This window comes from Mus caroli, chromosome 4, assembly GCF_900094665.2.
Source record: "Mus caroli chromosome 4, CAROLI_EIJ_v1.1, whole genome shotgun sequence".
NCBI classification, from domain to species: domain Eukaryota; kingdom Metazoa; phylum Chordata; class Mammalia; order Rodentia; family Muridae; genus Mus; species Mus caroli.
The window spans coordinates 144,081,808-144,107,238 of record NC_034573.1 but is presented as its reverse complement, the minus strand read 5'-3'; the positions used below and the strand labels follow the sequence as shown (position 1 = coordinate 144,107,238).

The window sequence follows — 25,431 nt, the reverse complement described above, 5'->3', positions numbered from 1 at the left end:
GACTGACCCTGAAGCTCTACAAGGAACAGGACATCATATGGCTCTCCTCCTCCCACTTTCTTTGTAGGACTGACCAAAATGGCACAGAGGACAGAAGTCCTGGGGTCCTTCCTAAGAGAGAGGTAGTGGGAACCAGGTATGGTCACTCCAGCCATCTGTCCTTCAGTGTCACTCTCTTTGCCATTGCTGAAGTCCTTCACACAGTGACCCTGCTTCCTGACCTCCATTGGCCTGGCCGCAGTCTCCACTTGTGCTGACTGCTGACCATCCCTGGCAGGACCCCAGTGACATCTCAAAGGTTGGGTGACACTGGTCACACGGGTGCTAAAGGTGGCATGAACCAACCCTTCCACTGATGCCAGCTACAATCATGTGGAGGATCTGCTGCCCAAGGGCCTGTGCCTCATCTGCTGGGGATGTCCATCTGCTGTAGGCTGTGCCCAAGGTTTGTCTCTCCAACTCCACAGGCCTGCTTTGTGCTCCAGGGGCCTCCTGGGCTTCTGCAGACAGGCTTCCTGGCAGCCAGTGTGTGGAACAATGCAGCTAAGACTGACTTGGGATGGGGGTGGGGAGGAGGGCAAGAGCGAGGGAGGAGGAGGCAGCGGGCAAAGCTCCTGGGGGGCCCCCGTTCCTTACACTGCCCACGGGCACCACAAAGACCCTTCTTCCTTCATCTGCTCATTCAAAAGAATTTGGGGGAACCAGAAAAATACAGCTTTTGTTTTCAAAACTGGAACCAATTATAATTTAGAGGTTAGTTAAATATCCCTAACTATGCTTGGGTCTAAGTCCGTGGTGCCCAAAGTCAGCTTTTGGAAGAAAGCAGACAATGACTGTGGGGTTGGGTAGGAAAGAGTATGAGGCTGTCCCCAAAGCAGCTCAGAATTCACACACCTGACTCTGCATGCTCAACCCTCATCCCTACAGGCTCCAGTCTATACTGAGCACGCACATCCAGGCCTATAGATACTGAGTCCAGCACACCCCAGCTGGCACACCTGGCCCTACGGGTCTCACTCTTCACAGCCCTATTTTACACAGCCAGCCTTCTCTAGCCCTATCACAGGGCACATAACAGCCGTCATCTTCAGCAGAGAGGAGTGATAACAAGAAACCCTGGAGATCAGACCTCCTGCAGGTGTCCCCCTCCTGGAAAGGGCTGGAAAGGGTCACTGGATACCCACCTGACAGTCTAGCCACTCCTTCCAGGCCTCTCGGCTATCTGTATGCGGTTCCGGCATCAGTTGTGCCGGAGGAGGACACAGACTGGAAGGTTAGCTGAGTGGAGGCACTCTAGCCACGAAAGGCTAGGGAAGTCATCCTTGTCCTTCGTTCTGAGGTAAAAGTTTTCTGTAATAAGGCGCTGCCCACATCCCTGTAAGCAACCTCTCTCCTGCGCTCTCTAAGTAAGCCCAATAAATGCAGTGCTCCCCCGAGCTGCATTTTGACTTTGAGAATCATACTTTGTTTTGCCATTGGGGGAGGCTGTGAGGAGGGCATAGGCACTTATTTATCTCTTCCCAGGGAAGGAATGTCACAGCACCCCTAGTCTACCGACCCAGCCTTATACACCAAGCCAGGTCGACAGTCCAATCTTTCACAGCCAACCCTGCACATTCAATCCTGCACAACCAACCCTGTACAATCAATCCTGCACGGTCAGTCCTGCAGCCAACTCTGCACACCCAACCCTACATGCCCAACCCTGCACACCCACTTTGTATCCTGTTCTACACGCTCACCCCACCTGCACCCTACTTTCACATCTATTGCACACACCCATTCCTGTACACCCTACTGTATTGCCACCCCCTCCCCCCACCCTGTACACTAGACCTACACAAGCAACCTCTACTTCTCCCAGGCGATGAAACCCACCACTGTTTATCTACCTCTCCATGAAGGCAGCTTCTACTCATGTGGCCACTACGCTATGAAGCTGACCACTGCAAAGTTCAGAGGTGACACGGAGATAGCCACGCTCACAGCAAGGATGGACTTCATCTCCTGGATCTACCCTGACCCCCACAAGGCTAGCCCCATGATGACAAACATGGAAGCTGCTACTGTAAATGACAAGTCTGGAGCCCAGTGCCTATAAGCACATTGACACAGATGTCAGGACCTAAGATGCTTGTGGACAAGAGCCCCCGAGTCACAAGACACCCATACTGAGAGCAATGTGTATATATACATTATGTGAGTCTGCATAGCACACATTGCCATAAACCCAGGCCAGAGGCACACACACTGCATGCTGAGCCCCCAACAATGATATAAGTAGAACTGAACTCTGACTGGCTGGCAGTGAGGCCAGGAACCCCTTACGTTCACTCCAGCCCTTCTCTGGGAGCAACACCATCTGCAAACACCATGTCTGAACAGTATGAGCTCTGAGGTCACAGTTGGGGAGCCTATCAGTGAGGCCTGAGTCACTCAGAATCCCCTTTCCCCATCAGCATCAAACAGGCTGCCAGGAGCTGGAAGAATCCACAGAAAAGGCCACACCAGGGTCAGCTGTCCCAACTCCATCCACATTCTTCTACACATAGGCTACACACAGCCAGCGCCTGGTGCCTCAAAGGGACTCAAGTCACCAAGCTGGCACACAGCAGCCACCATTCAAACAAAGGCACTGGTGCATGCCACCATGGAGCAAAGAAAGGGCTATGCAGAGGGATGCAGAAATGCTTGGGATCCCTGCACATGTAGACCCAGCTCCAGCAGCCTATGATCTGCTTTCTAGCCCTATAAGGAAAGAGAGGGACAGGGCCTAAATGCAGAAAAGCCCCCCTTCTTCTTTTTTTTTAAAGATTTTATTTATTTGCTATATGTGAGTACACTGTCTCTGTCTTCAGACACACCAGAAGAGGGACTCAGAACCCATTACAGATGGTTATGAGCCACCATGTGGTTGCTGGGAATTGAACTCAGGACGTCTGGAACAGCAGTCAGTGCTCTTAACCACTGAGCCATCTCTCCAGCCCCGCCACCTCTTTAAGCCCTGGGAGACTATCATGGCCTATGGCTATCAGCCCACCAGTCCTACGCCACACACTGTAACTGGAAGTGTCCCTCAGTCATGGCCATACCTAATCACAACTAAACAGGACCTGTAGGTGGTGCAAAATCCTAACTCATTTCTACAAGGTACCAAAGACAAGCCAAAGCCTGCTGTGGTGGTTTATATATGCTTGGCCCAGGACATGACATTATGGTGGGGGGGGGTGGCTTTGTTGAAGTAGATGTGTCACTGTAGGTGTGGTCTTTAAGACTCTCATCCTAGCTGCCTGGAAGCCAATCTTCTCCTGTTTGCCTGGATGCTCCCATGTTCTTCCTTGAAGATAATGGGCTTAACTCTGAGCCTGTAAGCCAGCCCTAATTAAATGTTGTCCTTATAAGAGTTGCCTTGGTCATGGTGTCTGTTCATAGCAGTAAAACCCTAACTAAAACACCTGCCAAGACTCTACGATCCATACATAGAAGTCCTCCTTGGCCATGAGGCTACCTGAGTTGCTCATCTGTCAGAAGCCATCTAGGAAAGGCTATGGCAAGCAAGTAGGTTTTTGGAGACGCCCTACTGTTTCACATGGTTGTGACTGGTGAGCTCTGAGATGTAGGGTCCTCAGAGACTTCATCCCAGGATGAAGCTTCTTGCTGTTGATATACCTTTCCTGTCACTATTACACACCCTAATGATTCCTAGGCATTCATCCTCCCTATTGGGCAGATTTCCTACAAAATCAATATGAAGATGTACTTTCATTTAATAATGCTATTTAGACAAATTGATGATTTCATAATTCCTGATAATGATTTTATAGAACTCCTATATTGATACAAGTAATCCCAAGCCCCCTATAGAATAAGAGCCACAAATAGAGCCCTGCAAACCTGCATGTGTCATGGGCTAATTGCATTGGGAAAAGGAAGCAGGCTTGGAATGAATTTATGATCATTCCTTCCAGGTTAGGAATGAGTCCACTATCTGGCAATTAAAGGCCGTAAACTGGAAGTAGACAATTTATTGTAGGTGTAAGGACAGGTAATTAAATATCTACACAAGACTTCAAAATAATGAGACACAAGGCAGATAATTTGTCTCTTGACAAAATTATGTTAAGACATAAAAATTATTGTTTTAAACTTATAATGAACTTACGAAGCTAGTAGCAGATAATGAATGTTATCTGTTTAATCTGGTATTCAGTTGGGTATCAGTCTTTTTTTTTTTTTTAAGATTTATTTATTGATTATATGTAAGTACACTGTAGCTGTCTTCAGACACTCCAGAAGAGGGCGCCAGATCTCATTACAGATGGTTGTGAGCCACCATGTGGTTGCTGGGATTTGAACTCTGGACCTTCAGAAGAGCAGTCGGGTGCTCTTACCCACTGAGCCATCTCACCAGCCCGGGTATCGGTCTTAATGGGAAGACATGTAAACAATTCTGCTGTAACCCCTTAAGCCTTATAGATCTATGACATTAACTATTGCCTTAAACCTACTATGAACTTATGAAGGTGAAAGTGTTTAGAAAACCATGTGATCAATTATCCTGAGAAAGTATAAATACTAAGAACAACAGTAAAGAGCTGATGTTAGCCCTTCTCTGTTCAATCCAGTACGCATGTCTCTGTGTGTGCCTGCACTTTCTCTCTTTTCCTTCCTTCTTTCTTTTCTTTGATATTCTCTCTGGCTCAGAAAGAGTCAAGGAGCTCTAAATCTCTCACCCGGCCAGCTTCAAAGAGAAAGGAACTCAAGGAACTGAGCTTTTATCCTCTGCGACTATCAGCAGAAGCTAAATTGCCAGAAACCAGGGGCTTTCAGCCACAGAATAGCAAGAGAGAGCTACATTGCCAGAGGCCATCAGCTTCTGGACCCTAGGATGGTAAGAGGGTGTTAAAAGGCCAGAGGTCATCAGCCTTTGACCCTCAGTTCATGCTGTGCCTACCTCAGTACCTGAATGCCCGGACAGGTCCCAGCATACATCAGGGAAACAGCATTGAAGAGGGTAGAGAAGCAAAGTCTGTGCTTCTATAAGCTTCACACTAGAGGATCAGTCTGAGCTTGCCATTTTGTCAAACAGGAGGCTCCTGATATCCAGAGACCTCCATTCCAAAAGAGCCAAGCTGGCCACCCTTGGGTGGAAAACAGGTGCTAGCCAGACACCTGACTCCTTGGTCTCTGCTTAGGGGACAGGGAGACCTGTCACATTAGCTCCAGCAGCCAGCACCCAAAAGCAGTCAGTGTTAGAGCAGGGGTCAGGGAGCATGCCCCCCCGCCCCCACCCCATGCTAAAGCAGGTAGTGTCTTCCTATTTCCTTCAGGCTGAGCCCAGCTCCATGTTAAGGGCCTGTTGCCCAAACTTCATCCTCAATAATCCCTTATCTCGGGCTGGTGAGATGGCTCAGCAGGTAAGTGCACCAACTGCTCTTCCAAAGGTCCTGAGTTCAAATCCCAGCAACCATATGGTGGCTCACAACCATCCATAACAAGATCTGGTGCTCTCTTCTGGTGTGTCTGAAGACAGCTACAGTGTACTTACATATAATAATAAATCTTTGGGCTGGAGCAAGTGGGGCTGGAGTGAGCAGAGGCCCTGAGTTCAATTCCCAGAAACCACATGATGGCTCACAACCATCTGTACAGCTATAATATGTATTTATGTATTTTTATTTATACATAAAATAAATAAGTAAATCTTTAAAAAAAAAAAAAGGTAGGGACCTATATCCAGTGTACTGCAACTTCAAGTGTATTCCCTCCCTCCCTCTCTCCCTTTCTCCTCCCTCTCCGCTCTCCTTCCCCTCTCCCCCTTCCCCCTCTCATCCTCCCTTTCCCTCTCCCTCTTCCTTGCTCTCCCCCTTTCTCCTCTTCCTCTGTCTCTCTCTCTGCATATGTGTGTTTGTGTGTGTGTGTGTGTGTGTGTGTGTGTGTGTGTGTGTGTGTGTGTGTTTGAATGGTGAAATGGCAAGCCCAGACTGATCCTCTAGCGTGAAGATTACAGAGCCACAGGCTTTGGTTCTCTCCCCTCTTCAATGCCGTTTCTCTGATATATCGATATCTATGAATACAGCTCAGATCTTGGCCTCCCCACTGGCAAACCCTTCAGCAGGGCTCTACTAACTTGTCACAAAACCCTGTACACAGTGGCCCTGCCTGTCACATCCCACCCAGCTCTCAGCCTGCTTCCTAACCCCTGCCTCATAGTGGGATGATAGCTAGCCTTCCCTGAGCCAGAGGCTCCCCAAAACAGATGCCAGCCTCACCTGATCAAGGGCAGGACCTACACTGTAAAATGATGGCTGTCAGCCAATCAAGTGAACAAATTTGATGGTCAGGCAATGTGTCAGTTCATCTCAGGGAACAGGCAGGAGTCGACATTCAAAGGTGGGCACTTCCCATGGTGTGGCACACACAGCATAGATGGCACATGGGGTCATCTGCAGGAGATGACACCAATGCCCCGATTTCAAGATGAAGGTGCTTCAACCGAGAGGCTTGAAATGAGCTACATTTGTGGTAGCTCAGCGTGCTGGAAACAATCCACAAGGGAGACTCTCAGGGCTGGTGTGGGTGACACAGACTCACATACTGCAGGTGAGGCAGAAGCCTGTGTCAAGGGCAGCAAATGAAGATCTCCCAGCCCTGCCCAGCTCCCACCAGGTGGGCACATAATAAGGACAGTGGCTTTGTGGGTCACTGTGTCAGGACAACATGACAGTGGCAACATCACCTTGTGCTCTCCAAGGTGTTGGCACTGAAGCCACAGGTTGCTGTATTATTGGACAAATGTCCCTTTGAGGTTTCTAAGGTGGGAGCCTGAGGAAGTCACACCTGAGGAGGTCACACCTGAGGAGGCCTCACAAACATCAGACCTCAGCCTTACCTTCAGGAGGTACAATATCCCATAAGCAACAGGGAGAATAAAACTGTGAATAAAGAATACAGAGTGTGCGTGCGTGCGCTGTGTGTATATGTGGTATGTGTGTGGTGTATGTGGTGTATATGTGTGTATGGTATATGTATGGTGTATGTGTCTGTGTGCTGTATGTGTGAGTTATGTGTATGCTGTGTGTATGTGTGTGATGTGTGTGGGGTGTGTGTATGTGTGGTGTGTGTGTGCTGTGTGTGTGTATATATGTGATGTGTGTGGGGTATGTGTATATGTGTGGGGTATGTGTCTGTGTGCCATGTGTGTGTATGTGTGTGTGTAGTATGTGTGTGCCGTGTGTGTGTCTGTGTTCTGTGTGTGTGCTGTGTGTGTATGTGTGCTGTGTGTATATATGCTTTATGTGTATATGTGTGTGTGTGTAGTATGTGTGGTGTGTGTGTATGTAGTATGTGTGTCCTGTGTGTGTATATGTGTAGTATCTGTGTATGTGTGCTGCGTGTATATATGCTGTGTGTGTGTGTGTGTGTGTGTAGTATGTGTGTGCTGTGTGTGCCTGTGTGCTGTGTGTATGTGTGCTGTGTGTGCTGTGTGGTGTATGGGGGGGGTGTATGTGTGTGGGTAGTATGTGTGTGCTGTGTGTGTGTGATGTGTGTATATGTATGCTGTGTATGTGTTGATTTTAGCTCAGTGACAGAGTGTTTGCTCAGCAAGCATAAGGCTCTGGACTCTGTCCCTAGCATGGGCAGAGAAGGAGGTGACAGAGAAGGACCATCAGGTAGGCACTGTTGACAACAGACCACAGAAACTGAACCTACAGCATCAAGTATAGTAACATGCTGCATGTTATGATCACTATAAAAACACCAACCAATCTGCTGGACACCTGGGCTGGGCTGCCTAGAGGGCCTCCTCCTCGCTGCTGACTGGGAAGAGACCCTTGAGAACTCCCTCAGAGTCTGAAATGCAAGGTCAGATGGAGGGACCTAAGATCATGACCTCTGATGCCCAGGCTCGTGAAGGAACACTGTGAGTCCCCCATAGCTGGAGAACACTCCAGCGACCAGCTGCCCACTGTGTCCTCCCCTGATCCAGAGCCAGCCCCTGCTTACTCCTCTGTCTGGACTGCTGACACCTGAAACTTGCTGGGGTTGGTCTTGGTCGCATGCTCCACCCAACAGCCTCCTCTCTACCAAGAACCTTATACATATGGAATCCATTTCAGACAGCCCGTGCTGTGTACTATGGCTCTGGATATCCAGGGAAGGGCTAGGCAGGAATCACACCTGAGCAAAGCCCAACCACAGATGGGCCACAGAAGACGGAGGGGGGAGCATCCCCTGCCCCCTGGCCTCCACCTAGGATTGAGCCACCTGCCAAAGCCCTCACAGTGAGGCCAGGCCGAAAGCCACACCAAGCTTGAGAGCCTGAGTTCTGTCAGTGGCAAGGTCCAGGGACACACACTTCATAAGGGAGAAGCCTACAGAACTTCAGGCCACCCAGTTACCCAACAACAGTTGATAGAGCATAAATAACATAGCCTGAGCCTTCCAAAATGAAGCGCTTCGTTTGACACTCAGGACCACTCTGGGCTCCAGGTGGCTGGTGTCTCTTCCTGATCCCATGGCCTGTACCCCATGATGCAGACCCCAGAGTGAGGCCCATCTTCCCTGTCACGACAAATTCCCAGACTCCAAGCACAGTCACTATCAGCAGCTCCTAGAAGGGCTCTCAGGAGTGTGACTGAAGAGTGTAGCACTTGCCTGGTATATACAAGGTTGTGGGTTCCATCCCCAGCGTGGCAAACAGCTAACCTGACCATGTGGATAAGTGAATGGTGTTACACACACACACACACACACACACACCCTGACCTGAGGCCCTCAGGGAAATTCCCACAACTGTATCTCAGGTAACAGTGAGAGCTGCCCATGTAGATTTCAAGCAGCTTGGAAGAGGCTCCCAGCTCTCAGAGCCCTTCCGGGAAGCTCCTTCTCCTCCTGCCGGTTGGCTCCATCCAGCCTTGATGTGACTGTATGTGCCACTGTAGCTAGCTTGTTATGCTGTGTTTATTTGATACCCCTGGGAGGCCTGCTCTTTTCTGATGGGAGGCAGAGAGGAGGTGGATCTGGGGGAGAGGGAAGTGGGGAGAGACTCAGAGGAGGAAAAGGAAGGGAAAATGCAGATGGAACATATGAGAGAAGAATTTTTTAAAAATCTGTATTTAATTAAACTGTAAAACCTAAAATGAATGGATACATTTTTTGATTAAGTAAATAAATCTTAAAAAGAAAAAAATTTGCCATGGTCACGGTGTCTCTTCACGGCGTTGGAATACCGACTAAGGCAGGGAGTGTGGTAGAATATGCATATGCGTGTGAATTTACGTCATATAAGTGGGCACACAGTTACACAGGCAGGAGTGCGTGAAGCATCTCGGTGTGCACGAATCTATGTGAGGCTAGATACGGCTGGTTCACCCGGGTGGACTGCAGTCCAGGTACACATGCCTGTACTGTGCCATGGGAACCTAACAGGGTCTCCGTGGTCACGTGACCTCTGCTACCTCAAGGAAACAACAAGAGCAGGTCACAGTGGCACAGTGTGGCCCTGTGGGCTCTGAGAGCAGGTCTGGCATCCACGTGGGGGTAGGGAAGCCCAGGTCCTGGGAGTTGACATATCCAATTCCCACACTAGGATGCAGGGCTGACAGGCAGCCAGAACGGAAACAGAGAAGGAAAAGCAGAAGCTGAGGCAGGAAGCAGAGGGGAGCTGGGGTCCAAGTGACCTTCCTGCAGTTCCTCCCGCACATCCCTGACAGGCCAGCTGGAGACCCGGGAGTCCCAGGAGAAGGCCTGCATGAGCCACCTGCCTGACACACCAACAGCTGGATACCCAGCTGGTGAATAGGGTCAGAGGCTCAGTGCCTCCTGGTCCCCATAGCAACAAGTGCCTCCACCTGCCTACGGATCTAAAAAAATGCCTGGCCTCTTTCTGGACAGCCTTGCGTGTCACCCACCCTAGCACCAAGGAAGCAGCAGTGGCCAGGGAAGGCCAGGACCCAAGGAAGTCTGAGTGTTCACACCACAGTGTCCTCCAGACTCGAGTTGCCAAGAGTCAAGAGACTGAACTCCCTCCCTGCGGACACAGGGACCGGGGTGTGAGAGGCCCTGGGTGTCCAGCTCCTCAGAGGCAGAGCAGGTCTGAGTTCCCATCTGCCCAGCTGCCTCTCTCTCCCTTGACTGCTTTGACCACACTTCAGCTCAATGCTAGAATAAAGGGTTCCTGTCCAGGCCCTGCCTCGGCCCTCCACAGCAGTCTACACTCTTTACCCTCAACCTGTGCTAGCTCTGTTTTGGCCAGCGGTTGAGGACCAGAACCATGTGGTCAGTTAAATGGCACCTTGTAGCTGATCTGTGCTACTTTGTGGGCCCTGGACCCCAGATCATGGCTACCAGTTGTGACAGCTAGTCATGCCAACAGGGCACAATCCAGAATCACCCAGGGAAGAGAGATTCAGTGAGGAATGGTCTGGATTGCGTCGGCCGGGGGAGTGCCTAAGAGAGATTTTCTTGATTCCGTTAACTGAGATCCACCCAGAATGTGGGCTGCATCGTTGCATTTCGTGAACAAAACTGAGAGAGATCTGAGAGCACTGACAAGCATGTATGTACATTCATATTCTCTCTGTGTGTGTCTCTGTCTCTCTCTTTCTGTTCTCCCTCTCCCTCTCCCTCTCGCTCCGATGTCTCGACTTCTCTGCAGTGATGGACTATAGTCTGGAACTGTGAGCTAAATGAACCCTGTCATACTTAGGTTTCTACTGCTGTGATAAAACATCACAATCAAAACAACTTGGGGAGGAAAGGGATTGTTGCAGCTTATAGCAGGCTCGCACAGGTGAGGTGTCTAGCCCATGCTATCCAAGACCTGCTTTCTTATACAACCCAGGAGCACCTGCCCAGGGGTGGCACCGGCCACAGTGAGCTGGCCCCTCCCATATCAATCATGACTCAAGAAAATGCCCTACAGACTTGCAGTCTGATGGAGGCATTTGCTCAGTTGAGGCCCCATCTTCCTAGATGGCTTGTGTCAAGTTGACAAAACAAACAAACAAAACAAAAACAAAACAAAAAACTGAACCAGCAAAAACCCTGAAGCTAATTTTGTTTTTTATCATTTTACCAGTGAAACTAAGATACTAACACTAGGGTGGTCTGTCACTATGAGATGCTCAGCTGCCATTGCTTCTGCCACAGCCACGGGAGTCTCCTCCCTCCACCATCCTGATCTCATTCTGTTAACGTCAGCCTCATTTCCCGGATCTATACCTCATACTGGCTATCCTGCCAGGTCTTACACAGGTCCACACAAGGTTACCTGCACACACAGGCTACCATGATCCTGGGCAGGGCTATCGCCACCTCCAGCTTCATCCTGCCCCTGCTCCTGCTCCTGGTCCACCAACACACTTCTCACTCGAGAGAACTGCCCGCCCTCCCAGGAGGCCATGTGCCCCACCCCATGCTTCCTCTGTTGCATGGCAACTGTGGAGTGGCGTGCCCACACTGGTGTTCACTGGTACACGCATCGAGGCACTGTGCTACCTTGATACGGTGCTTCCCTTTCTGAAGACGGCCCTTGTCTTCAGTTTCGAATATGCTATAATAGGGAATCCACGATGCGTACCCTACAGAGAGCTGCAGGTCTGGAGGCATAGCCCGATTAGTACAGTGCTGGTCTAGAATGCACAAGGCTCGACTCTCAACATCACAGAAGCAGGGCATCGTGGTGCACACCTGCCATCCCTGTGATCTGGTGGGTAGAGGCAGGGGGATTAGAAATTCAAGGTCATCCTCTGTTGCACAGTGAGTCTGAGGCCATCCTCGGATATGCACGACTGGCATTGAAGGAGAGAGGGAGAGGTGGTGCCTGACTTTGATCTCAGCACTCGGGAGCCAGAGGCAGGCAGATCTCTGTGAGTTCAAGGCCAGCCTGGTCTATATGGTGAATTCTAGGCCAGCCAAGGCTACAGATTGATACTCTCTGTCTCAGAGCAAGAGAGTGAGGAAGGAAGAGATTGAGAGAGCGAGAGACAGAGAGAGAGATGAGAGCAAGAACACAAGCCAATTAGACATCCTTGCAGAGTTCTTTCCCAGTGCCCTTCATACCCTATGGAGCTGAGGCAGCTCTTGCCATTTGGTCTCCTCAGCCCAGTGGGCCCACACTCCCCAAGCCGAGCATCACCGAGAACGTTAAGAGGGAGCCCAAACTACAGCTTCATCCCTGCAGGTCTCTTAGGGAGTGGACACAGCGGGATGGGGATCTGCTGCTAAGGACTGGCACCTTGATGGCTGTGTACCAAGCCCCTTCCTTTGGTGGAAGGGGGAGGGAGAGTCCCCTCATAGACCCCCCAGCAGCTATGGCTTAGATATTAGGAAAGTCCGAGCAATCTTTGTCAACTACTTGGGATAAGAGCAGAATTCAGAGAAACAGGAAGCAGAAGGCAGAACAGCAGAAGGGGGTGCGGTCCAGCCGCACCCATGTCAGGGGGCCACAAGGGCTCTCGGGAAGCCTGGTAATTGGCCCCGACACCCCACCCAGCACTTTTTCTTTCTGGTCACCTCCCAGCCACCATCCCATAAAAGGTCCTGGGAGAAATCACAGCCCGATTAGCGGCTTCCTGCCATTCTCTGGCCTCCATCACTCCATCATCCCTACGCAGCAAACACTGTAAGGCTCAACGACCCGCAGGCTGACACCGTCCCCCTAAAATTTCCAGGTCGCATGAAGAAGGAAACTTCACAATGGCTGGGGAGGGGCTGGAGTTGGCAGCCGGGGCTCTGCCCTTCCCACTGGAGGGAGCTAGAGGTGAGAGAGGAATAGGGTGTACCCTAGCCCTTGAAATAAATGAGAATCTACCTCTCCTGCATGAGGACTTCTGACCCCAACTAGTTCTTGCCGTTCCTAGCTGGCGTGCTTACTGGGAGGGAGCTGTGGGCAGTAGTTTATCTTCACAGCTGACCACAGGGACCCAGACCCTCTAAGGGCTCCAGGCACTGAGAGGATCCGGAGACTTACACTAGAGGCAGAAGCCCTCTCCGCCTGCACCTGTCCTGGCCTCTCACTCGCAACAGTGGGAAGCAGAAGCAAAGCTGGAATGAGGCTTCTCAGGGTCCCTAGGTCACAGGATGGAGAAATGCAGAGCCAGACGGCTGCAAGGAAACCTCTGTAAGTATCTGAGCTCCACAGACCTCACTAAGAAGGGAGGAGCTACCCTAAACTGCTAAGCTGTTCTGGCAGATAATCCCCAGGTCCCATCTCTGGATGTCATGGCTTGACACAGATCCACCTGAACCCTCAGCAAAGTGACCCTCTGTGCTATCATCCCCACTACTAACAGGTATCCAGATCTCCTTTAATAATAGCTGGACATGTGGACACTGTTTGAGCTCCTACTGTATACCACCCAGTAGTCTCCATGAGAACTACGTCCACATACTCATTACGTCCACGGTTCTGAGATGGGCATTGTCAGACCTGTGTCACTAGCCCAAGCCAAGGCCTTGGGGGCTGACACTCCACACACAGATCACAGGGCATAGAAGGAACTAAAGCCAGGGCTTCCTGCCTCCCTTGCCCGGCTCATACAGGGTAGGCACCTAGCCCATTAGTGGCCACTTGTCGCACATTCCTGCCTGGCCCAATGCCTTCACACACAGGCATTCAGAGAGGCATGAGGGTGTGGCCAACAGCATGAGGCCGGCTCCAGAAGGACAGCTTTGAGAGGGAAACACAAACTGGATGTGGGACCCAGACCATGACCAAACCCCTGCAGACCCTGCCAACCAGCCACTCTGGGATGCTCCTCACCTATCTCTACACCCCATCCCACACTAACCGTCTGCTTACTCTCAGCCATGGGCTCCCCAAAGCTGGCACTGTCCCTAAGATCCCCCTACACACACACACACACACACACACACACACACCAAGCACTAGCACTGAGAAGCTGACGAGAAAGAAAATGGTTGTCAAAGGAAGGAGTCTGTGGCCACCAGGGAACGTGCTGGGCCTCCAGGCCCTAAGGGAGGGGACAGGCTCAGGTTGACACCTACACCAACCCCTCAAGGATGGGAACCAGACGGTGATAAACAAGGAAGGCGAAGAGTATCCGGAGACAGAGATGCTGGAACACAGGCTCTGCCGGGACCATTAAACAAACAAGGTCAGACCAGGAACTAGGAGAGTCCTTCGTTGAAAACAAGCTTCAAAACAAACAACTACGGAAAGCTCGGGCTCAGGCTCTGGGTGGACATCCTACAGTGGCTCGCAAGCTGCGTGACAGCCGGAACCCCACTGGTCTCTGGGAGATGCCCAGGGGAGGTGTCCCTCAGAGACCACAGCCTCATCAGTGCTGGGGAACCCTGCTCCCAGGCCAGGAGTTACAAGCCACCTGATCGCTCAGAGCTTCCACGTGTGGGTTACAGCCTGGCATCTGGCTCATTCACAAACAAGTGCACCTGACAGGACAGGCCCAGTGCTTCCATTAGCCAGACTGGAGACAGAAAGGTGTTCATGGCCATACTCACGGCACTGCCACAGATGTTACCCCCGTCATAATGACCTCATTGCCTACAAAAGCCAGCACCTGTACCCTAACTCTATCACACAGCAGGGAGACAGCCAGCCTGTATGGATGAGTCAAGCCTGGCTTGGCCTGCCTCTGCCCACCCCCACCCTGGGATGTTCACCAGATCTCAGGCTATGACTCAAAGGGGACATGGGGCTCCATGTTGCCATACTCTCTTTCCCCACCCCACCATCCTGCCCATCACAACCAGAAGCTATACATTAGCCCTGTCCTCTGGTCCCAGTAAACCCCAGAGCCCCACCTGCCTCCCATCCACCCATGCTCCATGCTCCCCTACTGTCTCATCCCATTAATGGCACCTCATCTGTCAGGCCCAGGGGACACCCCCTCAGAGCAGAAACTCAGGGGATTTCAATGCCTGTGCCCCACACACAAGCCACAGGAAGCAGGGACACAGCAGACAGATACAGAAGAAAGGGAGATTCTGGTGTTGGGCCAGAATACCCCAACCTGAGGGAGTGCTGGCCCATGGCCCAGTCTTGTCACCTCCAGGCTGGCCTCCTGCCCTCTTCCCTCTGTTCCCTTCCGGAGAGTGACTCACTTCCCTCCTGGAAAAAAATCAGCAAGCATTCTCTTCTCTGGTCCCTATTTCTCACCGGAGGTCACATCAGGACGAGGAGTTAAGTTTCTAATGGTGGGGACATGGGGGAGCCAGAATCCCATCATGCTTAACCTTCAATGTGAGGAGTGTGATTCCCAGACATACCAGTGGCTTCAGGAATGGCCCCTCCAAAGGAACACCACTCTTGCTTGCCAGACACCTGTCCCCACATCCACTGACAGCCACCTGTCCCCACATCTGCCAACCATTTGTCTCCACATCCACTGGTAGCCACCTGTCCCCACATCTACCTGCCAGCCACTTGTTCCCACATCCACCTGCTGGCCACCTGTTCCCATATCTACCTGCTAGCCACCTGTCCCCACAGTCACCTGCCACTTGTTCCCACATCTACCTGCTGGCCACCTGTCCCCACATCCACATGCCAGCCACCTGTTCTCACATCCACATGCCAGCCACCTGTTCTCACATCCACCTGCCAGCCACCTGTCCCATACTTGCATGCCAAGGCCTCTCCAGCAGCTGCCACAGCCATGCTCCATGGACAGGACCTGTTTCTTTGTCCCAGGTATGGGCAGATGCTCAGCTCTGCTTCTTCTCTGCTAGGGCAGCGCCAAGCCAGCTCTGCCTCCTCCAGCTTTACCAGACTATACTGGAACACCTTTTCTGTCTGAATTCTGCTCCAACAGAAGAGGGCAGGCAGAACTGTGGAACTGGAGGTCCCTGGGCATCTCTCATGTGGCTGAAGGCAGAGGCTAGAAGTATAGAAGCCATGGGCCAGCACCTAGAGAGTCAAAGCTAGGCAGATGTCCCCATGACACATCCTCTGTTCAGAGTTCTCCTGGTACCAGTTGAGAAAGAGTGACACTCACCTGAGAGGCAGCCTTCCTGGCCAGGCTTCTGGCTCCAGCCAGGACAGCACCTGAACACAGTGCGGGCCTCTGTGGCATACACCTGCCTGTAGCTCATATAGTACACAGTCCTGGAACAGAAGAGATAAGATGTATTGATTGATCAGTATGGGGTCAGCACTTCAGCTCACATAGCATCCCAAAGATAGGTGCTTGACCTCTCAGAGCACCCTAGATAGGTGCTTGTCCACACAAGGTGAGCAGGCTGGGGTGCCCAGGGAACTGGGACCCCACATACCAGTGCCTGGCTCCTGCTGTCTGCCTTCATCACAGGGTGGCTCACAACAGCCCGCCGAGCTACTGGAGGGTCCATCCTTCCCACCTCTGCCTGCCTCAGCCTCCTTTCCTTGCTCCAGTGATGACCGGTGGCTGCTGTTGCTGGTCATGAGCTCCGTCCAGTCTGGTCCCTTTGTCTGTCACTTCTGACACTAGGTTTGATCACTGACTCCCCCAAATCCATGTCTGCCTACAATGGGACTCACCTAGAGAAGAAAATCTGTTGACCCCATCATCAGTTAAGATGGGGACACACGGGGGTAGTGAATGGAACCCTGAGAGATGGGGCAACTACTGACACCCCAAGATAGACCTGACAGGATGGCCAGTGGCACAGAGCGGGGGACGGAGACAGCTGCTCCCTCAGGACTTCAGCCCTAAACTGGGACTTCCAACTTAAAAAACTTTCCTGTCTTTTTAATTTCTATTTTGTGTATGGGTGCACACATGCGTGTCATGCACATGTGGAGACAATGTTGAGTGACTTCCTCAGTCTTATTTTTTTTCCACCTTTTAAATCGGTCTCTCACTGAACCTGGAGTTCACCAATTGCCTAGCCTGGCTGGCCAGCAAACCCTAGGGACCCACCTGGCTTTGTCTCCTCAGCACTGAGTTGCAGGTATGCAATGCTACACCTGCCTAGCATTGTTTATGTGAGTTCTGGGGCTCTGAACACAAGTTTCTAATGCTTGCATGACAAACTTCACCAAACTTCACCAACTGAGCCATCTCCCAAGGCCCCTCCAGAGCTGTTTTTAGGCCACCTGATTTGTCAGCATTTGTCACAACAGCTCTAGGAAATGAACACAGATCTCCTAGCTTCGTACATCCCCCTGGGCTAGACTGTGAAACTTCCAGGTTTGTAGAGACAAGCTGCAAAGTAGACATAAAGAGGGACCAGGGACAGTGAGGTGGTGGTGGGAAAACAGGTAGAAAGAAGATGGTGACTCCCACCTCCTCCACCAGCCTCTAGCCTGCAGGGTCTACTGCCACAGGACCTAGGCCAACAGTCACAGGTCAAGGTCCCTCGAGGCCCTGGGGAATGGTGAGGTGGCCCAAGCTGTATCTCCAGGTGACAAACCAGCCTGTGCTTTCTGGGGCCAGCACACCAAAAGCCATGTGGCCCTAGGCTCTGTCTAATAAACAGGGCTGAGGCCACTTCCCGGAAGCTTGTGTTCCTGAACAGACTCTCCACATAGAAACTCTGGGAGTGCCTTACAAAATACCACCTTGGCAGGACATGAAACCACTTGCCCGGACAGAAACCGACCACAGCGTGAACAATATTTGGCAGCGATAGAGCACTAGAGCCTGGCCATCGTAAATATTTATCCCCTTGCCTGGGCTGCAGACAGGGCTGGGCTACGTGCGGCTCCCCCCGGACACTCCTCCACGAGGCCCCTGGAGGAAAAGATTCTTGGAGAGGCCAGGCAGCCATGAGAAACAAACCTAGCTCACCTTCAGGTAGCCCCAGCTCACTTGGGCTCTGTGGGGCTGGAGGCTGTTGGGGACCATGTCAGAATGGAAAGTTTTGGGACAATGTAGGAATGGAGGCTTATGGGGCCATGTCAGATTTGAGGCTGCTGTGGCCATGTTAGAATGGAGGCCATAATACTCTGAGCTTTCCAAGAGGGGTGCACGCCCCATGATTTGAATGCCAGCTCCTTCCATTCCTTCTCCCTTCCCTACTTTCTCTGAGTGACTCCTCATTACCCCTCAAAGGACCTCTTTATGTAGCTTAGACAGTTCCCAGTCTAGTGACCTGGCTGTCTGTCTGACATGTCAGGAAAGACTCTCTCACACAGAGACCCTTGAACTCCCTCTGGCCTCTCAGGCTGATGATGTCAGCATAGCCTCACCTGTCTTCGGTGAGGCCACACACCAACACCAAGCGCCCATTAAAAGGCGGATGGCCTAAGCAGTCACCTTAGCTTCATCCAGGTCAATACAGATGGGAAAACTGAAGCCAGAAAAAGTTCTCAACCTGGCCAAGCAAATTTAGTCTGAGGGGCTGGGATTCCAGTGCATCCTGGGATGTCTGTCCCACAAGAGCTCAGAGTGTTCCTCCCTCCCACCCCCCCCCAAAAAAAACAAAACAAAAACCTAGGGACTAGGGGAACCGCTCAGTGGTTGAGAAGGGATACTGTGAAAGCAACAAGACATAAGTTCGAACCCCCGACATCCATGTAAATGGCTGAGCATGGCTACACGTGCATGTGAACCCAGCACTGGAGGAAGGGGTTGAGCCAAGGAGCTCGCTGGTCAGCCAGCCTCGTTGTGCAGCGAGTTTCCAGCTCGGTAAGAGAGCCCAAAGAAAGAGAGAAAGACAGAAACAGAGGAACCCTCTGTACTGACTGGTTTTGTGTGTCAACCTGACACAAGCTGGAGTTATCACAGAGAAAGGAGCCTCCTTTGAGGGAATGCCTCCATGAGATCCAACTGTAAGGCATTTTCTCAATTAGTGATCAAGGGTGGTAGGGCCCACTGTGGGTGATGCCATCCCTGGCCTGGTAGTCCTGGGTTCTATAAGAAAGCAAGCTGAGCAAGCCAGGAGAAGCAAGGCAGTAAGTAACATCCCTCCATGGCCTCTGCATCAGCTCCTGCTTCCTGACCTGCTTGAGTTCCAGTCCTGACTTCCTTTGGTGATGGGCAACAATGTGGAAGTGTAAGCTGAAGAAACCCTTTCCTCCCCAACTTGCTTCCTGGTCATGATGTTTGTGCAGAAATAGAAACCCCGACTAAGACACCCTCTATAGCAGCACAATCTCATCATGCTCAAAGCCTGACATTACAATGTACAGTGATGTCCCTCGGGTTTGGGCACCCTCTCAGCCCACTGGTGACCCCACAGGTGGCTGAATTCATCACTTGGCTGTGTCACATGCTCAGCCTGCTGGAGGGCCAGCAAGACTGACAAGAGAGCCCACTGTGCCTCACCCCCTTGCAGTTAGACTTGATGATGACACGTTGTCTGACCTCACTCCCATATTAAACACCTGTGCCACTCAGGCCAGGCTCAGAGTACATCCCAATGTGGGCTCCGATAGTGAACCTAGGAAGAAAGACAAAGCCTCAGGGCTCTGGGTGGAAACTGAGGCCCCCACATGGTGTGTCTTTTCCAGCGGGGGGAAAAAAACAACGTCCCTCTGGGTCAGGCTTTAGAGAAGGGAGGGTGGTCTTGGCTTGGCTTAAGAGGGATAAGCTGAGGTCAGCATATCAGGACAACTGTCCCAGATGAGGATTGGGGGAACTTTCCCAGTGCTTGGGAAAGACAGCAAGAAGGATGGCAAGGTCTCCAGCATGCCTGTGTTTGCTGTGCACGGGCAGCTGAGGTGAGCCTGGCTGGTGTGTGTACCTTCTAACCTCTGTGGTTGGACCTGTCATCCTCTATAGGCACACAGGCAAATGACTCAGGGTCACCTCAGAGTAGGAAGGGCGAAGGAGGAAAACAGGTCGGTGTCCAACAAAGAGGATGCCCCCAACCATAGCAGACAGCTGCTCATCCATAGCTTTGGCCCCTACCTGGAGCCTAGAACCCGAAATGCCACATGGGACCCCCACCTGGGGCTGAACTTCTATGTTTCAGGCCAGAGTGTGGGTGAAGGGAACCAGATGCCTTGAACTGGGCAGAAATCCCAGAACCTACACAAGCCATCTTGAGATACCCAGAAAACCCTGACACAGATTCTACGTCAAATGACCATCTTCCACACCTACCCACCTGGGCTCTGCCCCTCCCACACACGCGCACAGAGCCAGGGAAGTGTGGCCCTCCTGGATAGTAGGTCATCAGCTACTTTGGACCCCTTGACTGTCACAGAACCTCCAGCCACAGGGCCTAAGGGCTTCCAGCCACCATGTCTTTCACAAGCTATGGGCAGGGAGACATAGCATGGAGGACCAACCCCTGCTTCACACACATGTGCACGCAGGACCATGTGAAGGGTGGAAGGAGAGGTACAAAATGTTGACCTCTGAGAATGGGAGGCTCCTCTTGACCCTCGGTCTCCGGGCCTGCAGCCTGTCACGCCATGGGGGCAGGAGCTGGCTATGCTCTGCAGGCCTGAGCAGCATGGCCCACCCAGGTCAGCTGCTACAGCCCCCTCAACCCCCACCCCTCAGCACTTCCCACCTCCAGACATTACCACAGGCGTCCTGGGCTATCCTGGGCAAGGACTTTTTCCATTACTATCCTACATGAGCCCTAATGGACAGCAAATACACACTAACGCTCGAGCGGCCCCTGGAGCTCCTTGGTCAGGCAGAGCTGGCCCAGGCACCCTATGAACCCCAGACCCAACAAGAGCACTGAGACGTCCTGCTGAGCACACTGCTTCCTTGTCAGAGACATTCTTGCCCTGGCCAGGGCTGCAGCCAACTCTACCACTTCCTCCGCACCCAACGATTCCACTCTGTGCTGCTCCCCACCGCCCAGCTGCCCAGCTTCCCCCCAGGTAGGCCCTGCAGAGGGCAGCTATGCAGAGGCACTCCTTAAGTTTGAGCTTTAAATAAAACGTTGAGCAATACGTTTTCACAGGCTTGGGCACAGGCCCAGGGGTCAGCTGGCTAAGCAGGAATCTCCAGCTGGAACCTCCTCTGGCTGAGCTGGAATTCTACCTTCTGGCCAATCAGCACTCACCCCCTGAGGGTCTGACCACCACCGGGGGGCTCCTCCCCACCCTCACAAGTGACCAGGCCTGCCTGAGCAGGCCTGCTAGAATCTGGGGTGAAAGGTCATGCCCTCAGTGAAGGGAATGAGGTCAAACCAAGGCGAGGCCCCAGTCCTAGCTGCCTGACCCTAAAGGTCACTGCTGCTGCTCTGAGCTGAGAACTGGTCCCCATTAGTTCAGGATCTCTGCCACGTACCTGCGCTCTTGGCCAACACACCATGCCTGCTGCCCGCAGCCAGACCTCCACACAGGCACTACGCGGCTGAAGGCTTGCACACAAGGCTGGCGGTGGCCCACCAGGGTCAGCTTCTGTTCTGCACACACGTGGGGCCTAGAAAAGATGACAATGACATTCAACTTCTCTACTGGCAACAGCTACGCCTCTACGCCTATACTAGGTATCCAACTATCCCATGCTAGACCACAGCTCATTGCCCACCTGGCATCCACTTGGGACTCCAGGACAAGGACACTAAGAAGGAATGGGAGCCACCACATCATCCACCGGGATCCTGAGCTGCATGGGGCACTGTCCCTAAGAAGCTTCAAGGTAGGCGGAATCCGCTGTCCCCTGTGGACAACCCAGTAGCTCAGGGCAAGAGGGGACTTACAGGCCTTGTTGGGGCTCAGGCTTGTTCCCAAACTTCAGGCCTCAGAACATCCTCCCTCACTGCTGGTACCTCAGAGTCTCCCTGGCATCCTCGGACTACATAAGGGTATGTGGATGTGACCCAGGAGTAGGGATGGGGACAAGCAAGTCAATAGAAAACCAAATATCCAGCCACACCTGGGACAGTGATTCTTTTTACATTTCTGCCCTCCACTCAGCCCGGAAGCCAGCCTAGGGAAGCACAGTGCCAAAGGTGGGAGGCCTAAGACAGCCCTCCAGGCCCACCAAGTGGAAAAAAGGGCTCCTGCCCTGTAAGAAAAACTCAGCTGCAGGGGCAATCTGCAAATGTAGAGCAGGAAAGATACACAAAACTCAGGCTCGCTCAAGCCTGAGGGACCAGAGGAGGCAAAGGCAAATTGTGGGACCGAAGACAAGACCCACTGCTTTGGACCCGGCCTGGGGAGCAGGTGAGTACCCGACATGGCCCAAGGAACAACAGGGAGCATTCGACCCTCATGGCCAGGCTTTGAGCTCAGTCCCTAGCACAAAGCACACTCACACAGACCAGAGTAGCTTTCCAATCTGGTGCGTACTTACAAAAAACCTGGCAATCCTCTACACACAGCCCCTCCCTCCCTCTCTCTCTCTCTTCAGGGCACAGAGTAAGCAGGGGCCACCCATCCCTCCTACCCTAGCTGAGGTCCCTGCTCCATCAGGGGCCTTGCCTCCGGCCTCTGCCTCTACCCCCATACTCCTACGGGGCCTCGCTCATCACAGCGACTGCTGGGTGCTGTCCAAAGTTCAGCACTTAAGAGACCGAGACCACCCCAACCATCAGCTCTGGCCGCAGACCAGCCACCCCCAGACGGACGTTCTGACCCAGAGGTCTTTACTTTTGCTCTTTCCCTGGCTCTGCTGGGTGGGAAGCCACCCCCACAGGGGAGTGCACGGACCAACTGCAGACAAGATGAAAGTACAAGACAGACATCAGGGGCTCCCAGCACTGAGCAGGTCTGCACCCTCCCAGCATGAAGCCAGGTCATCTAAACCCTAGCTTTCCATCAGTCACAGCACAGCCATAGGCACAGGGCTGTCATAACTCATCCTACAACCTCCTGAGGGACAGTCCCCACTGTACCTCCCCCAGTCTCCCAAACCTCCCATCTAGAGCAGAAGCTAGCCATGCCAAGCCTGGGGTGAGTGCAGGGGAAAGACTCTCAGGTCCCAGGATGAAGCAGTGGGATCTGGGTTATGCTGTAAACCCCACATGTGCACTGCCAGGCGGGACCCCATGGCCAGGCGGGACCCCAGACAGGACCGAGCAGCTGTGAAATTCCAGAACCTGATGGGAAAGGTTTTTTGCCACTTCACAGAGTCAGTTCCCCAGGGGACAGACCCCCCACCCCCCCCACCCTCTGCCTTGCTGATACCAAGCACCCTCTAGGCATCACCCCATGGGGTGCCCCTTTCACCACCAGAAGGAAGGTGGCAGTGACTACCTGAATTGTTTTAAGACCACTTGCTAATCAGACATGGCTGGCACCTGGACCCAAGACCCAGCCTCTTCCTGAGCTGTGCTGTGCCTCTCAGATAGATGGCCAGCTAAGAATATTGAACCCAGACTTTAAGGCGTGTTGTGAGCAGGGGATCCCAGGCTAAGAGTATGGGGACAAAGCCAGGGCAGGGTTTTGCACAGGGTGGTAGTTCCCACACAGGGAAAGCCCTCCTCAGCCTTCTCTGGCCTGGGTCCTGCCCTCACTTTTGACCCTTGTGGCCCACTTTGCTGTGTGCCCACAGGAGACTGCCCTCTATGGGACCCCTGAACGTATGGAAGTTCCACTGAACACACACACTCACACCTGCCCTCTAGCTAGTGGCGAGTGTAGCTGATTGGAGGCCAACAGGAGATGGGGCCTAGGAGAAGGGACACCGGGTCTGTCTCCCCAGCTACTTAGAACTCTCCCTGCCAGTGGTGGCTGTTCTACTATGACCACAGAGTAGCTCTTCTCTCTGTCTCTCTGTCTCTCTGTCTCTCTCTCTGTCTGTCTCTGTCTGTCTCTGTCTCTGTCTCTGTCTTTCTCTCTCTCTGTCTCTCTCTGTTCCTGTACCTGGTCTGCACCTAAGGCCTTAGAGAGCAACATGGCTGGTATGAGAACATCTGTGACATGTAGAGAATGTCACTGGCTCCAACCATGTGACGAGGGTCTGCAGGAATCTACATAGACAGGAGAGCAACCCAGAGGCTTCAAAGCTCTTACAAGAGCCCAACAGGGCAGTTTAATGGCATGAACGAGGGGTTGGGATGGCACAGTGCCTCTCCTAGGAAGTGTGGGCTAGCATACATGGTGGGGGATTCAAGCTCTTCAGCAGGTCAAAGGCATCTTTCCGTTCCTTGCCATCTCATGCAGCTTCCCACAAAGACAGGAAAGGAAAAGCCCAAACCACAAGGTGGACCCAGTGCCATCAGAGGGAGGGGACCTCAGCCCAGCTGCAGAGCCTCTGATGAAGGATGGAGTGGGGCTCCAAGAAGCTGGCAGTCTTTGCAGGAGCTAGAGGCCAAGGAAGCTCATGGCAATGACACCCTTCACCAAGGTGTGGAAGCGGGAGGCACACTGTCTCTGTAGCTTCAGGAGGAAGATTTGTCTATACCTCCCTCATTTGCCTCATGGATCACCCCTGGCCTGGGTACAGCAGGCACACGGGGAAGTGTCAGGCTTTGAGGATAGGAGCCCAGTGGTTGTCTGGGGCATGTCAACACTGTGAAAAGGCAGATCAGAGAGAGACCCTCAGGTGCTGCCTGCCAGGCACATGACCAGCACAGGATGCTCAGCAGACACACAGTCCTTCCCCTGCTACACACACACACACACACACACACACACACTCCACCCCTCCCCCCACCCCACTCTGTAGGCACAACAGCTCCTGTCTTCTGGGGCATCTGGTCATTCACCATCCAACCTCCTCACATCCTAAAGAGGGGCTACTTGAGAGATAAACTAGAGGAAGCCTCAGTCACAGAGAATGTGGCTGTTTAAGCCCTCCGGGCCAGTATGCCCAAAGAGCACCTTGCAAGATGGAACTTGAGTTGGTGGGGGTTGCCTCCTACCTGCCTGGGTAGTAGGGGAGGGTCAACATTGTGAGCTGATTCCAAAGCCCCAGCACTGGGTTTCTCAGCCTAGCTGCCCAAAGGGGCTCCAGACTGGGGGAAGCCCTGTGCTTTGAAGCTGTATGTGAACAAGCGGCTGGCACAGCCTCAAACAGAGCTGGTCGGAGCTTCAACACATGGGCAACCTCTCTCCATCCTCCACAGGGCTGCAGGGAAGCCCTTAAGGAGTGATGCCAACCTTGTGCTGATCAGCAATCATTCCCACCCCAGCTGAAGCAGGCAGGTCATACTTCCTCCAAGCTGAAAAGTCACTTAGAGGCAAAAATAAGTAGGTGGCCATGCTCCACCCACTGACTCTGAGCACCTGTGGTCAGCAGCAGTCAGAGAATCACCCACGCTGTTCCAGCAGACTCATGGGGGTCTACGGGGCACCTGGGATGGGAGTGAGAGCTGCTCTAGAGCCCACAGAGGCCCATGGCTTGCACACCAACTGTAGGGGGCCATGGGCAGGAGGATGAAGTACTGTGAAAACTCTGCAGTTATCAGTTCAGGAAAACTGGCTGTTTTAGTCAGGGTTTCTATTCCTGCACAAACATCATGACCAAGAAGCAAGTTGGGGAGGAAAGGGTTTATTCGGCTTACACTTCCATACTGCTGCTCATCACCAAAGGAAGTCAGACTGGAACTCAAGCAGGTCAGAAAGCAGGAGCTGATGCAGAGGCCATGGAGGGATGTTCTTTACTG

General features: G+C 52.5%; 1 protein-coding gene across 1 annotated transcript in view; it reads right to left on the bottom strand.

The window, feature by feature from the left end:
- Megf6 (multiple EGF like domains 6) overlaps positions 1–25,431 on the bottom strand; it is a 105,366-nt gene that overhangs the window by 75,734 nt on the left and 4,201 nt on the right. The window contains exons 2-3 of the mRNA XM_021160676.2: positions 21,165–21,299; positions 15,984–16,093 (exon numbers count right to left, since the gene is read on the bottom strand). Coding sequence (XP_021016335.1) covers positions 15,984–16,093; positions 21,165–21,299 — 245 coding nt within the window. The remainder of the gene's footprint in view (positions 1–15,983; positions 16,094–21,164; positions 21,300–25,431) is intronic.